At 40.8% G+C, this 16,147-nt stretch overlaps 1 protein-coding gene across 1 annotated transcript in view; it reads left to right on the top strand.

The window, feature by feature from the left end:
• The window catches only part of SYN2 (synapsin II), a 240,222-nt gene that overhangs the window by 155,726 nt on the left and 68,349 nt on the right, over window positions 1-16,147 (top strand). Inside the window, 2 exon segments of the mRNA XM_074282912.1 lie at window positions 7,942-8,065; window positions 11,127-11,216. Coding sequence (XP_074139013.1) covers window positions 7,942-8,065; window positions 11,127-11,216 — 214 coding nt within the window.

The raw sequence follows: 16,147 nt of genomic DNA, 5'->3' as shown, positions 1-16,147 counted from the left end.
CTCTCTCTCTTTCTTCTCTCTCTCTCTCTTCCTCTCTCTCTCTCTGTTTCTCTCTCTCTTTATTCTCTCTCTCTCTCCCTCTCTCTCTTTCTTCTCTCTCTCTCTCTTCCTCTCTCTCTCTCTCTCTCTCTCTCTCTCTCTCTCTCTCTCTCTCTCTCTCTCTCTCCCTCCTGAGGCAATTGGGTTTAAGTGACTTGCCCAGGGTCACACAGTAGGAAGTTTTAAGTATCTGGGAGCAGATTTGAACTCAGGTCCTCCTGACTTAAGGGCTAGTGCTCTAACCATTGTGAAAACTAGCTGGCCCTCTAATCCTTATCTCCATGTAGCAAACATCGAGCTGAGGAACTGAGAGTACAAAAACACAAATGAAATTCTTTTTGCTTCCAAGGTTACATTCAACAGGGAGAGATAACATGGATACATGGATGGATGTACCAAAAATAGGGATGTGCTAGTGTTGAGGTTGGGAAAGGGGACCCCAAAAGTTTGGAGTCACAGAATGGTGTAATGAGGTGTCTCAAAAGAATCTGCAGGCTTGTACCCATTTCCTTAGCTAAGGGGCAAAGTTTATTGTAATTGTAACACTATTACAAGCGGACTGAATTCTAAGAAAAATCAGCAGAGAAACCGAAGCAAGAAGACACATTTATCCAGCTTTCTATCCTTGACATGCTAATTCTATGGCTCAGGAGTGGTCTCTGCAATTTGGTTATCACTGAAAAAATGAAATTTGGTCTCTGGGACTATACTGAGATTTCAGCTATCTGACACTCAGCAATGAATTGAGGAGTAGTCTATTCAGAATCAGAAAGATTGTTGTTAGATTGAGAGTGTGGGAAGTCCCTGAGGCAGATTCTGAAGCCAGAAGATTTAGGATTACTGACTTATTTTTGGAATGGAAGCCCCCCTAAAATCAGGGGACCACAAAATCATATTTCAGCACTAGAGCCAGCCTAAACCAGACTGTAAGAACCGATTGCCAAATTTTTACTATAAGCATTTACCTTTAAAAATCAGCCAATGCTACAAAGCAGGGCTTGAGTTATTGTTTTTGTTGTTCAGTCTTTAGAAAGTGATGGAGAAAATAACAGTATGGATCACCAGTTTTTTTTTTCAGTGAGTTGGTTGTGAAATATTTACCAGCACCATCCCTAAAGGGAAAATAATTTGGGGGAAAGGCCCCAGAAGGTAGATAAATCAAGAAAGGTCTCATGTAGAGGTGTCATTTTAGCTGAGTTTTAAAGGAAAATTGGGATTCTAAGGGATAGTTGAAAGGAGAGAGGGAGTTTTAGGCATATGGGAGCAACCATTTAATTGACTGTTCAAAATCTAGAAATGCATTATAATGTATATGGAACAGTTTGGCTGGACCAAAGAGTATTTGATGAAGACAAATATGTATAATAGGAAATATTTAGGAAAATAGGGAAATACATATAATAGGAGATAACAGAAAAATACGTATGATTGAAATAGGTATAATAGTTGGTTAGAGCCAAGCTGTAAAGGGTCTTAAATGCAAAACAGAGGAATTCCCAGAGATAATAGGGAGCCATTGAAGTTTATTGAGCAGAAGAATAAAATGGTCTAGAATGATCTCTGCTCTAGGATGGCTACTTTGGCAGCATTGTGGAAGAAAGATTGGAGAAAAGAGAGGCAGGAAGACCAATCAGGAGGCTCATGGGGTTGGATGCAAGAGCTGTAGTAAAGGAAGAATTATTAATTCTTGGTCATTGGGTGGATATGTGGCTTGAGAGAGAGGGAAAAGTTAAAGATGAATCCATGATTGAGAGCCTGGAAGGATGATGGTGTTCTTGACTGAGACAGAGAATTTCAAAAGAGGTTTATGGAAAAAAATAATGAGTTCTATGATGGCCATACTGAGTTCTTTGTAACCCCCTACAATGCATAGGGCAGGGATGGGCACCCAGCAGACACTTTGTAAATATTTGCCTGATTGAATTTTAAAAACATGGGTGACTAAGAGGCTCCTTCAGTCCAGACATGGCCCGAGGCCAGCCTCAACCAGACAGAAACCGTCCAGCATCCAAGATGTTGCTTCCCAGCCCTTCTTGGGAAGTGGGAAATGGAGCTGGTTTTTCGTGCCTGTGGCTTTAGAAGAAAATCTTTAATTCTCTTCCCTGCTCAGGCTTGGCTTCCCTCCCCTGTTCTTGGTTCTTGGTGGGTTCTGTTCAAACACTAGCTTCCTGGTATCGGAAGCGGAGGTGCGTTTTAGGGGATGGCTGCAGCCCTGGTGGGTCTGGTGGTAGCCCAGTGTTAGACCTAATGAAGCTCCTCCTAGGTCACACAACCAAATAACAGGCAGGATCAGTCTTTATCTAGGATAGAATATTCAGCTTCTTGAAGGTCTGTTTGGGGGCTCTAGGAGTCAGCATTTGTATAATCTGCACATTTGATTCTATGCCTACAGAAGACAAGGAGGCTGGGAGGGATGATTGATGACTTTGGATGACCAGGGTCAAGGATCCAAAAATCTTGCTAGCCTAGAACATTGGGCTAAATCTAAGAAGATTAAATTTAATAAGGATAAATCATGGAATCATAGATTTTGAACAGGAAAGGATCTTAGAAGTTATTCCATTCAATCTCCTCATTTTATATTTCTTTTTTGGAAATTGAGGTCAGAAGAGATATAGAAAATAAGTGGAATAGTCAGAATTTGAACCCAATGCCCCTAGCTCCAAATTTAGCATCTTCTCTGTTCTCACATGCTTCATCCAAACTTTGAGGAGCTGTAGAACATCCAGAGGAAAGGAAACAGATGATGAATCCTAAAGTAATCATGGAAACAAAAGACTTAAGAGATACTTAGTCTTAAAGTGGAGGAAGATAAGCTCTCTCTTGGGCTATTTGAGTTGGTTTCATGTCTCTAAAAGCGGAAACTTTGTGAAAGCTGGGATTGTCCTACTTTCTGTTCCTTAGTGTGATACTTTTCAACCAGAAAGAGATTAATGCCTATCTTTCCATTCTTTCAGGGAAAAGGGATTAGGCTTGCTCAGCTTGATCCCAGAAGACTAGAGTAAGACTAGTGAGTGAAAGCTAGAAGCAGCAAATTTGAGCTTGATGCAAAGATTTTATCAGGAGAAAAAATATAGCAAAAGTTAGTGTTTGTTTACTATTTTAAGGTTTACAAAATGATTTATAACTATTGTGTCATTTGATCCTCACTATAGCTCTATGTTATCCCATATTATAGATGAGGAACTTAAGACAGAGAGAATTTAGGGAATAGTATCTAAGGCAGGATTAGAACTCAGGTCTCTATTCTCTAAACCACATAGAAAAAACATGGATCAGGTATGCCATGAGAGTGACTGAGGGACAGCCTGTGCAAAAATATAGAGACTGGAAATGGAAACTAGCTCAGGAGCAGTAGCAAGAAAGCTATTTTGGTTGGAATCAGGTGATCACAGGCTTTAAATGCCAAGCAAAGGAGATTCAATCTGATTTGAGAGGCAATGGGGAGTCACGGGAGGTTCTTATCACCAGAGGGGAGTGATACCAGTATTGTCTCCAATAATTCCATTGAGGAATCATGTTGTGACTCTAGTGGAGGGGTGGGGCTTAAAGTAAAAGTTTCATATAGAGTTTTGTTGCTTTGTGGTCCCAGAGCTGGCTTACTAAAGACTGCAATTCTCTGGATTTGGTAAACCAATTTCCAGAGTGGTTAGGAATGTATTAATGAATAATATTTATTAAATACTTAGTATGTGCTGCTTATCTGGATAAGTCCCGAGATTTCACTGATAAAAGCAAAAGAATTCCTGCTCTAAAGAAATTTATATTTAAATATTTTTTTGGGGGTAACATATATAAGGAAGTGGTTAAATATTTTGTAATTCAGTTGTCTAGGAGGGTCATAGGAACATAGATTTAGTCTCCAAAGTTCTGTAGCCAGAGATCCAAGTGTCCCCCTCTTCACCACCTGGGCCAATAGAGGATTGCTCTTAATTTATACATGTAGTCTAAGTACCAGTCTTGCCTTCTCTGGAGCCATCTTTATAATCAGACTCAAAACATTTGGGGAGGAAGACTCTTGGATCCCAGGGCCTAGAAGGCAGCTGTTTTTAGTGAAAGGCGGTGGAGGTGGGGATCTCAAAGGAAAGTCGGCTGAAGCTATGCTGAAGAATGGGGCGTCGGGTCTTTCCCAACCAGTTCAGCTGGAGATGTGGAAAGCTGGGCTCTCAGTTGGCCCAGGTTCATGAATTCTGTTCCTGTAGGCTAAGCCCTTTGGCTCCTCAGCTCAGGCTCTGAAGGAAACACCTGTCCCTAATCACATATTTCTTCCCATTCTTTCCTTGACTGCAAAATCAGATTGCAATTATTATTGGTGAGTCTTGCCAAATCCTACATCCCACAAGTCATCCTAATGGGCTGAAATTGCCTGGATTTCAGATACTTGGGGAAAGCAGGGCTGCTGCTAAGGCCAGCTGCTAACAAGCTGCTCTGCCTTTCTTCATGTCCAGACCATTAACCTGAACCCCTCAACCCTTCTGCGAGAGAGAGAGAGAGAGAGAGAGAGAGAGAGAGAGAGAGAGACAGAGAAAGAGAGACAGAGAGACAAACAGAGATACAGAGAGACACACAGACAGAGACACAGAGAGAGAGAGAGAGAGAGAGAGAGAGAGAGAGAGAGAGAGAGAGAGAGCAATGAAAAAAGCACTGTGTGATAGTTGTGTGATGGAACGGAGAGACCTGGAGAAGACTTGGATCTAAGTTGAGAGAAGGCAGCTAGGTACATACAGTGGATAAAGTGCTGCATCTAGAGACAGGAAGATCTGAGTTCAAATGTATTGTATGACAGCGGGAAAGTCATTTAAGCTCTACTTCCTCAATTATAGAACAGGGATAATAAATAGCACTTATCTGCCATAGTAGTTACAAGATAATAGTTGTAAATACTCAGCATAATTGCTGGCACATAGTAGATGCTCAAGAAATGTTTTTTCCCCTTCCTAAAGTACAGGTTTGACCATGTCAATGCACTATCTCCCACTTCCATGTCTTTGCCCAGGCAGTTTCCCATTCCTGGAATGCCTTCATTCTTCACTTGACTCTTAGAATTTCAGACTTCCTCAAAGCTTAACTCAAAAGTTCCACTTCCTCTATGAGACTTTTCTAGATCACATAAGCTGTTAGTGTTCTTCTCCAAATTACCTTCATATGTAATAGAATTACTTCAATTTCTTTTGTGTTACTTGATTTTTCCCATATTTAATCTTATTAGCCCAAATTCCAGGATTATCCAAGGATATGCTTGTATATTTCCTTATGAATTAATAAACATTTTATAATATCTCTCCATTAATCAATTAAGCTCAGAGCCTTTACCACATTTCATCAAATATTAATATTTCTTCTTATTATATTACTATATTACACTATTATATTTTATCTTAATAAACTGAAGAAATCTTCTTTCTCCATACTTTTATTCCTATATTAAATTCTTTTGTCTCGGGAATAAATAAAGTTTAAAATGGCTGAAAACATATTAACAATGAAATCCATAACAAAATAAAGACAAATAATAACTTGCAGTATTTTAGCTGTGAGAAACCATTGCCACCAATCATCACAATAAAGACAGTTGATCTCTTCCCTGCTTCTGCAAATACAATCCATCATTCATTTCACTTAAGATACCAAACAAAGTCTCTTCTTACTAATCCTTTTCACATAAAGATATTAGACCTTCCTGTCATTTTTCCTCTGTCCTCTCTAACTTCTCTCCAAACATAGGACTCCAGAAGTCTCATTTTCTCTTTAACCTTCTCATTAGCCTCTTTAAAGAGTCATTCTTCATAAATTTTCTGTTTTCTCCTGAAAATAACAGTTCAAATAGCTCTAACAATAAAATTTTTCAGCACTTTGTTTCTCTCTGCTTTCTCTGTAGTTTCTCTCCTAGATCCTCAGAGAGCAATGTTAAATTCACAGATACTCTCCTGGACTCGATGGGAGAAGCATCTCATAGAACGACAGTTGAAACATTTAGCAGTTCTTTAACCACCATACCTTCTTTGGGAAAGGATTTTTAGACACGGATTATACTTGCATTCAGGTAGTTAGGTGACCCAGTGGATCAGCTGACTTCAGAGCCAGCACTTTATCCCCTGCTTCACCTGGCTGCTCCACCTGGAACACAGTGGGAGCTTACTGAATGTTGTCCCTTTCTTGTCCTCCTCTCCCAAGAAGGAGGATGGATTAGAAAGAAAAGAGATTGGAAGGACCAATTGGAAGGTTACTATCATAGTCTTTGCAAAAAGTGATAGTAGTGACTATTGTGATGGATAGAAGGGGGTAGATTTATTAGATATATTGGAAGTAAAACTGATAATACTTGCAACTCATTGGATACGAAGCATGAAGGAAAGAGAAGTCATTGTCTCTTCCTCAGCCCAGGATGGTTGATAAGAATTAGAAAAATGGAGAGATGGATAGATGGATGTCAATCCAATCCAACAGGTATTTATTAAGCACTTACTATGTACCTAAAGCATTGTGGGCTAGGTTCTGGGAGCATTCAAACACATATGGAAAACATTCCCTGATCTCGGAGCTTATGTTCTGCTAAGAAGTTTCCATGGTAACATACTCTGTCAATCATCATTTCAGGATGCTGCTCCTGAATCTCTTGCTTGAATAAATAGAACCTAAGCTGATTGAGGGCAGGGACTTTATATTCCTAACAGTACCCAGCACATAGTAGGTTCCTACTAAATCCTTGTTAATTGATACATATTGCAGAGAGCCAAGTTCTCAAAATGTCTTGTTCCTTTCTCCTCTGGTTGAGACTTCCAGAGGGCTGGATCTTAACCCAATATAAATTAATTTCAATCCCATTTGTCTGTTTTTAGGGTTAAAATCAGAGTGTGCTTAGAGATCATTTAGATCTATCCCCTTTTTTCACAAATAAGGGAATGAAGCCCAGTGGCTTCTGTTCAGTGGTCTACCGAACTGTGGACTGGTCAGTGACTACACAGCATCCAGCGGGGTTCAGAATCCCCGGTTTCCTGACGCTATCATGTCCAGTGCTTCTACTGTAATTCACTGGAGGGCTCATGATTTTAGTCTCCTTATCCAGTTGCAATGAGGTTGTAGAAACTGGTATTAAAACTCTATGGAATTTGTTTTTTTCATCCTTTGTCACAATGGCATGGGAGAAAGAGCCTTGGATTTGAAATCAGTAGACCTGGGTAGAAATCTCAGCTCTGCCACTTAAGACCCCTGTGAGTGAACCACTTGGCTTTGGTTTCCTCACCTGTAAAATGGGAATAATAGCCTCCGCTATGCTCACTCACCGGGATTGTTAAAAAGACAAAATATGGGAAACTCACTTTGGCAACCTTAGTGCTATACCAATAGATATAAAGAAGTTACTTTGTATTATTACCATGACAGGTGCTCATCTGTGGCTCTCTGGCATTCTGTGCCCTTGGATGAAACTTCTCCTTGTGCCTCAGTTTCCTCTCTTGTAATTTAAAGGGATACGCTAGAGGACCTCTATGGTTCTAAAATTTCTCAGTCTTGATCGCTCAGGTCTCTCTAGCACTAATTCAGCATGTGAAGTTAATTAGAGCCGTCCCCAAATGCAGAAGGCCTTGTACCGGCTTCTTCCCACCCACCCTTCTCCCTGGGGAGTCTTGGCCCTTCCCAGGCTGCCCTCCGCCCCTTGTCTTGCTCCTGAAGCACTGTTGCCCTATGGCCTCCTTTCCTACCCCACCCCCGTGTTTCCCAAGACTGCGCTCTCCCTGCACAACCCCAGCCACAGAAAAGAAGGTGCTTTTTTTTTTTTTTTTTTTTGGTCTATCCTGTGCTGCTCTCCTTGGGTCCCCCATGCCCTTAACATGTCCTCCTTGTTATCATGGTGTATACTGTGACTCCTGGGGTCTCTTAAAGGGGCTGCATGCCTCCCACCAGAGTAGAGGTGCTGGAATGCAGCAGCATAAGCCCACTGGTCCCTCGTCCACCTGTCCCGGGCCTAGACCGGGCTAGGTCCCAGGAGCAGGATCCCACCCCTGCAAGGTGCCATGCCTGGGACCGGGTGAGAGTTCAGTCTCCCATTCACAACCTCCTAGTATTGCCTTTGGCATGGGATTGGAACAGCAGGGAAGGCTGGACGGACACCAAGTTCTCAGCCATGCTAAGCTCCCGCACTAACAGCATTTTATGTATTTTCTTCTTCCTGTTGATGGGAGTGGACAGTTCAAGGAGTGCTGGTTCTTTTTGCTGTTGACCTTGGCACAGATCTCCCCACTTTCTTTCCTCTGTCCATACTGCCTGGTTTGAGGGGCAAAGGGAGGCCGAGGGTCAGGGATCACCAGAGTCAGGCACAAGGCAGCTGCCCTTTTTTCCCATAAAGAAGGACTGGAAAAGGAGAGAAGGAGGAGGATGACCAAAGGCAAACTTTTCTGCCTTGAACGTTTGTTTCAAATGGTGTTTTTAAACAGTGAAAGTATAGAAAAGCAGCTTGTTCCTTCAGCAGGGCACTACAGGAAAATTCCCTGCATTTGGGATTGGAGGTTCAAGTTCTAGCTCTGCCACATACAACACGGGTGATCTTAGGCAAATTTGATCACTGCCTTTGGTGTCAGTCTCCTCCGTGGAAAGCAAGGGGATTAGGTCAGATGACTAAGATATCTTCCACTTCTAAATCCTCTCCTTTCTATCCTTCCTTCTCTCCTTCCCTTTTCCCTTCCTCTTCTCTCTTTTTCATCCTTTTCTCCTTCTTTCTTCTTTTTCCTCTTCTCATCCCTTCCCTACTCCATCCTTCCTCTCTCTTGTCTCCCTTCCCACACTTCCTTCCTTCTTTCCTCCCTTTACTCCTTTGCTCCTTTCCTTCTTTCCTTTTTTTCTCTTTTCTTTTTTCCATTCCCTCTTTTCTCCCTTTTTCTCTTCCTTTCCTCCTTTTTCCTTCTCTTTTGTTCCTTCCCTTCTTCTTTCCTTTCCTCCTCTCATTCCTTTCTTTCTTCTTTCTTTTCTTCTTTTCATCCCTTTTTTCTTCTTTCCTTCCTCTCTTTTTTCTCTTTCCCTTCTTCCCTCCCTCCCTCCATTCTTTCCCTCCTTTCTTCTTTTCCTTCCTTCCTTCTTCCCTCTTTTCTTTCCTCCCTCCTTGCCTTCCTTCCTTCCCATTTGCTAATAGTTGTATCATTAGTCACCATCACTACATAGTATTTGGTATATGTTTAGATTAATGGACCTCTTGCATGTGTCCACTAGACTAGCTCCTCAGAGGTTCCCAGCCCACAATTTGGGGATTACTGATGCAGATGATGATGGCAGATTTGAGCATGATGAAAGCTGTACCACTGAAAGCTTGTGTGCTTGGTGGATTGGGGTAAAAAGAGACTAGGAGCAGGAAAACTAGTTAGAAAGTTATTGAAAGTGGAGCTTCTGATGGTGGCAAAAATAGAAAGATATCATGAAAGACTTGCCGGGACTTGGTGGCTGATTAGAATGATCTATTCATTTTTTTTCTCCAAACTTACCCATTCTTTGGAGCTCAACATAAATCATGCCTTCCCCATGAAGCCTTTCTTCATTAACCATCCTACTCATCTTAGCTTACATTAATATCGCCTCTCTCTGATGTCCTAGCATCCTTAATGTCTGCACTGCTGGTTTTGAAGTCAGAGGATTTCAGCTTAGAATCCCATCTCTGCCTTTTATGACCTGGGTGATTTGGAGTAAATCACTTTATATTTCTGGGCCTCAGTTTCCTCATCCATGAAAAGTAGATATTAAACTAGATGATCTCTAACATCCCTTCCCACATCTATAATAGTGAATGGGCTATAGCCTTCATACACTTACTTACATGTGCTGTTCCCCCCACTTCATAAATGTGAACTCATGGAAGGGACTCCCCCTTCCTTTTTATCTTTATAACCCTAGTTCCTACTACCTTTAGGGTATTTATTTAATAAATACTTACTGGATTTAAACCAGACACAGCATTTGCTTAGCTTGTGGCACTGATCTTACCAAATGATTTCCTTACAGGTTTGACCATGACACTCTTAAGACAATAAACTCCTGTGGTTCTCTGTCACCTCTAAAGATCAAATATAAAATCTTCTGTTTTGCCATTAAAACCCTTCCTAGACTTGCCCCTTTCTATTTCTCCATTTTTCTTTCTCTTTAATCCCCTATACAAATTCTACTAATTAGTTACATTGGTTTTCTTCATGCCCCATCTCTCATCTGTGTGTGTGTGTGTGTGTGTGTGTGTGTGTGTGTGTGTGTGTGTGTAATATATATATATATATATATATATATATATATATATTACACACACACACACACACACACACACACACACACACACACACACATATATATGTTTTTTAAATTTTGAGCTCCTTGAGGCAGGCAGCATGGGTTTTTTTGGTTCAGTTTTTTGTTTTGTTTTGTTTTGTTTTGCCTTTCGTTGTATCTCAAGTCCTTAGCACAGTGCCTGGAATATAATAAGTGCTTAATAAATATTTGTTGATTGGCTGACTTCATTTATTTTTTCCATACATTAATTTTCCTATTAGATAAGGTAAGCTCTTTGAGAACAATGACCTTGTCTAACCAGCAGCTAGGTGGTACAGTGGGGTAGAATACCAGTCCTGAAGGAAGACGCAGCTCCCTGAATGCATATCTGGCCTCAGACACTAGCTGTGTATGTTTAACTCTGTCTACCCCAGTAGCCTGTACTACAATGGAAATAACCCCAACTGCATCTAGAATCAGAAGACTTGGATTTAAATCTTTGCTTTACTACTTACTCTGTGCATGATGCAAAATGCACTGCAGAACTGCCACAGTATCTCTGCTAAGAAAAACCTAAATGGAGACACAAAGAGTCAGACATGGCTAGAAAACAACCGATAGCTACAAATCCTGTTTTGCTACACCTTTACATCCCTAGGATCTAAAAGGGGTGTCTCTACATAGCAGACACACAATAAATATTTGTTGATTTATTGACTGATCTTCAGATCAACTGGAACTGAAGAAGCTGCTCCTGGAACTGAGAAGGAGGAATCATTTGAGTCAATTGAGCTGCTTAAGGGGTGCTCTCCTCCTCAGTGATTTTATATGTTTATTTTCTTTTGCAGTTTGCCCAACTGGTGGCCATCTACAAGAATCTAGGAGGAGAGAAATTTCCTCTCATTGAACAGACGTTCTACCCCAACCACAAAGAGATGGTAAGTGCTAGGGAAGACTCTTGGCTAAGAGTGGAGGTGGGGGGATACTACATGTACTTGAGGCACAAATAACTCCATTGGTGATGGACTGGATTTAGCTGTGGAAAGAGAAGCACAAAACTTAATTGTTTTAGATGCTTAGTTTTAGTTTACTGTCTGCTACCAGCTATCAATATGCTGAGATGAAATGAGACAGGAGAGAGAGAACACATTATCAGAGAATGTAAGCAGAGTCCTTTTTTTGTATCCTATATTCCTGTATCTAGCACAATGGCTGGCATTAGTAGGTATTCAATAAATGCTTATTAAATAAATATATGAAATTAAACAGATAGGACCTGGACTGGGAAACAGAAAATTTGGATGCTATTACAGGTGTTACATTAGGAAAATCACATCATCATACAATTTCTTGATATGTCTACGGATGATAATAATACGTACCTCACAAAGTAAGCCTAAATATCAAATAAAGTTATCACATACATGTCTCTACTGCTATATTATACCTTGCTTTATTCACAACATTATTATTTATCTCCATTTGACAGATGAAAACACCAAGATTTGATGAGGTAAACAACTTGCCTGATACTATGCAGTAACTAGACAATTAGGTGGCATAGTGGATAAAGTACTAGGCATGGAGTCAGGAAGATATGAATTCAAGTCTAGCCTCATAAACTTACCAGAGAATGTCCTTGGGCAAAACACTTATTGGCATTCTAAGCAATTCTCAAAGACTGTAATTTGTAGAGAAGGTGTCAAATTGCACTGGTGAGGGGAATTTCCTCACTTAGGAGCTCTCTGTACCAGTAAAATCACAGGTTCAGTCCCTACATCTCTCTCAATGTACAAGAAACTTTGTTACAAAGAATAAAGCAAAATGGTTCTTCATCACTCAGGAAATGTAAGATGGCATTCTTATTGTCATGATGATAATACATCTGGTTCTTCTGATCATCCCCCACTGCCCACAAATTGTCCTTCCATGAGTCTACCCTAGGATGCATGTGGGATAACTTGGTAGAATTGTAGTCTCAAATGAATTTCTATAGAATGAAGTGGTTGGCTGGATGGCCTCTAAAGTCCCTTTTAAAGCTATTATCTAGATTCAATCTAAACTTTTTCTCCCTGATAATTATGTGTTCAAATTCCTTTCTCCTTCCCCTCAACTCTATTCCCCTCTCCAATACATCATCATGGTTTTTCTCTACTGGATCTGCATAATCATAAAGTACCTTTAAGACAGTGGTGAGAAGCAGGCATATTGCCCATCTCTCAGAATAGGATCATAGGATGCTAGATTTGGAAAGATTTTAGAACAGAGTTTTTTTTTAAGCTGAAAGGAACATTAGAATCTAGTTCAGCTCCCTGTCTTGTTTTATTTGAAGAAACTGAATCCTAGAGAAGAGGGTTAACACACCTGAGATCATAGAGACAATCTGAAGAGTTGAACCCACATTTCTTGACTTGGTACCATGTTACCCCCTTACCATAGATTCCTTCTCTTTTCTTTCCTCTTAATTTGAAGTGCTAAAAGACCTCTTGAGAAGCCTTTCTCTGACAGGGCCTGCATCCACATAAAAGTTTTGATGTTCTTTAAAAAATTAGTATATCATGATTATTGTCTCCTTTGGGGCCAGGCGTATATATGTGGAAAGGTTTAAAGGGAAGCTTTGTGTGTGATCAATGCAAAGCATAGTAATAATCAATTCTTAACGCTTAAAGATGGGTTGAGATGTGGGGAGAAAATAGAGGAAATTGGTGGTTTTGAGCACTGTTATGCTGAAGAAAATTTCATATCAGATCACTAGAGGTACATGCTTCCTATAATATAAATAAATCCAGCTCTACACTGGTCACATGAGTATTTCTGAGAATGACTGGCTCAGACTTCATGTTAGCAAAGGAATTAAAGGTATCATAGTCATTTATCATCATACATCATACTTCTGCTTCTTGGAACATAGTATGTGGAATAGGGGATAGGCAGCTGAACTTGAGATCAGGAAGACCTGGCTTCATTTGCTACTTTTACGAACATGGACAAGTCACTTTTTATCACCCTGGGCTTCAGTTTTATCATCCATAAAATAGGAAGAATAATACCAGCAACACCAACTTGTGAAAAAAAAATCAACTCATTTCTTCCAAGTGGAGGAACCTTTGAGGGAAGCAGCATGATATGATGGAAGAAGAGCTGACTTTGGAGATAGAAGGTGGGTTCACATCTTGAGTTTGTCTCTTACTATCCATGTGACTTCAGACAAGTCACTTTCTCTGGGACTCAGTTTACTCATCTATAAAATGGAGAGAAGATTGCCTTTAGGGTCTCTTGTAGGTCCAAATCTTTGATTCTATAGATAGCTCTAAGTCAGTTCTCTACTTAGCTGCAAGTCTTTCTTCATGTTTTGTTTATAGCAAGAACATTGTTTGATACCCATCAGTTCCTCCAACAGTATCTACACTCATTGGTCAATAGGCAAGATTCTCATGTTTAGAGGACCAACATCCTAAGTTCAAGTATATAGATGGCCTCAAAACTGATTCTTAGTCCCTCTCCGCCCCCTGCACATGTCCAGGACTGAGGAACACTTAAGGTTTTTCTTTTTCATGGGTTGCCACAGCCAACAAAATGAACACCAAGTGGCCAGATTCCTGGTGAAGAACCTCTCTGCACCAAGAAGATTGTCTGTCCTTACAAAAGTAATCATATGGTATCCATTTGAGCAACTTCCTTGTAGTATTGCCAATGCTAGAGAGTTAATGTACGCAAAGAGCTTTGCAAATTTGAGTGTAAGATGTAAAGAATAGCAATGACTCTTAATCTGGCAAAGGAATGGGAGTGATGAGTGAAGGGACATCCCAAATTTCTGGTATTTCAATGCTCAGATCGCCTAGGGCTCAATTAAAATAAATCACTATTTCGAAGGACAATGTTGATTTTATTGAATTGTCTCAAGAAACCGAAGCTCCTTTGAGCAAAATCAGAATCCAGTTAATTTGCATGCTGAGTCTTTACAAAGACCAGAATTTGGTCCTGATCTATTTTAGATTCCAGTGATCCATGTCCAGAACCTTCATCTCCTCTACTTGGAAGCCCTATCTGGGGCTTATTGGATCCTGAGGAACTAAGCGGTTCCTAGCCAGATGCTCCAGGGCCAGTGAAGGTCTCTACCCTCCCTTGCTGCTTTTGTTGTGCACCAAAAAGAGAACTTGTGTGCCTGTGAAATGGTTTATTTCCTCCCAAGAAACATACACACAGAGACATATCACCTACCTCCCTCTCTTTTCATTAGTAAACTGAATTTAAACAGGAATGAGAAATAAAAGCATATTTAAAAAACATAAAACTTAATCGAACAAAATAAAGCAAAAACATCTGTCTTGTCTGTCTGCCAGGCTCTTTGGAGAGTCAGGGAGTCAGATGAGGTAGGTGATAGCTGGCTGGGGACTTCTAAGAAGTTGTAGTTTCTACCTCTGATAATTTCAAGAGATGTGAACAAGGGTAGCTAGCTGGTGCAGCAAACAGAAAACCAGCCTTGAAGTCAAGAGGACGTGAGTTCAAATCCATTCTCAGATACTTGACACTATCTATGTAACCCTTGCCAAGTTAGTTAACCTGATGGCCTAAAAAAAAAGGCAGGAGGAAGGAAAGTAGGAAAAGGAAGGAAGGAAGGAAGGAAGGAAGGAAGGAAGGAAGGAAGGAAGGAAGGAAGGAAGGAAGAAGAGAGAGAGAGAGAGAGAGAGAGAGAGAGAGAGAGAGAGAGAGGAGAGAGAGAGAGAGAGAGAGAGAGGAGGGAGGGAGGGAGGGAGGGAGGGAGGGAGGGAGGGGAGGAAGAAAGAAAGGAAAGAAAGAGAAAGAGAAAGAAAGAAAGGAAATGATTTGTTCAAGGCCACCCAGGTAGTAAGTAGTAGAAAGCTAAACAGACCTTTGGAGAGGTTGTCAGAGTTCTGTCTCTGGTGGAGTTGAGGGTAGAGGTAGAAGTCTGTTAGAGTCAGGTATGTGTCTATCAGTATATCAAGTCTAACTGTCTATATCATTTCCTTTCCTTCCTTCCTTCCTTCCTTCCTTCCTTCCTTCCTTCCTTCCTTCCTTCCTTCCTTCCTTCCTCCCTTCCTTCCTTCCTCCCTCCCTTCCTTCCTTCCTTCCTTCCTTCCTTCCTTCCTTCCTTCCTTCCTTCCTTCCTTCCTTCCTTCCTTCCTTCCTTCCTTCCTTCCTTCCTTCCTTCCCTTCCTCCCTCCCTCCCCTCCTCCTCCCTCCCTCCCTCCCTCCCTCCCTCCCTCCCTCCCTTCCCTTCCTTCCTTCCTTCCTTCCTTCCTTCCTTCCTTCCTCCCTTCCTTCCTTCCTTCCTCCCTCCTCCTCCCTCCTCCCTCCCTCCTTTCTTTCTTTCTTTCTTTCTTTCTATCTTTCTTTCTTTCTTCTTTCTCTTTCTTTCTTTCTTTCTTTCTTTCTTTCTTTCTTTCTTCTTTCTTTCTTTCTTTCTTTCCTTCTTTCTTTCTTTCTTTCTTTCTTCTTTCTTTCTTTCTTTCTTTCTTTCTTTCTTCTCTCTCTCTCTCTCTCTCTTTCTTTCTTTCTTTCTTTCTTTCTTTCTCTCCATCCATACATCCATCTGTCTATTTTCCTATCTATTTTTCTATCCCTCTATTTTTCTGTCTGTCTGCCTGTCTCTTTTTTCATCTGTCTATCCATCTATCTATTTGTCTCTTTCCATCCATATATCCATTCATCTATCCATACATTTCTCTTTTTATCTGACTAGCTCTCTCTATCCAGCCATATTTCTTCCTTCCTTCCTTCTTCCTTCTCCCTTCCCTTCCTCTCTTCCTTTCTCTCTCTCTCTCTCTCTCTCTCTCTCTCTCTCTCTATCTATCTATCATCTCTCTATGTCTATCCACTAAACTCAGTAAGGCTTAGATAAGCTGTT

Source organism: Sminthopsis crassicaudata, chromosome 1 (genome assembly GCF_048593235.1).
Source record: "Sminthopsis crassicaudata isolate SCR6 chromosome 1, ASM4859323v1, whole genome shotgun sequence".
In the NCBI taxonomy this organism is placed as follows: Eukaryota; Metazoa; Chordata; class Mammalia; order Dasyuromorphia; family Dasyuridae; genus Sminthopsis; species Sminthopsis crassicaudata.
This window is presented reverse-complemented; position numbering and strand designations above follow the sequence as displayed.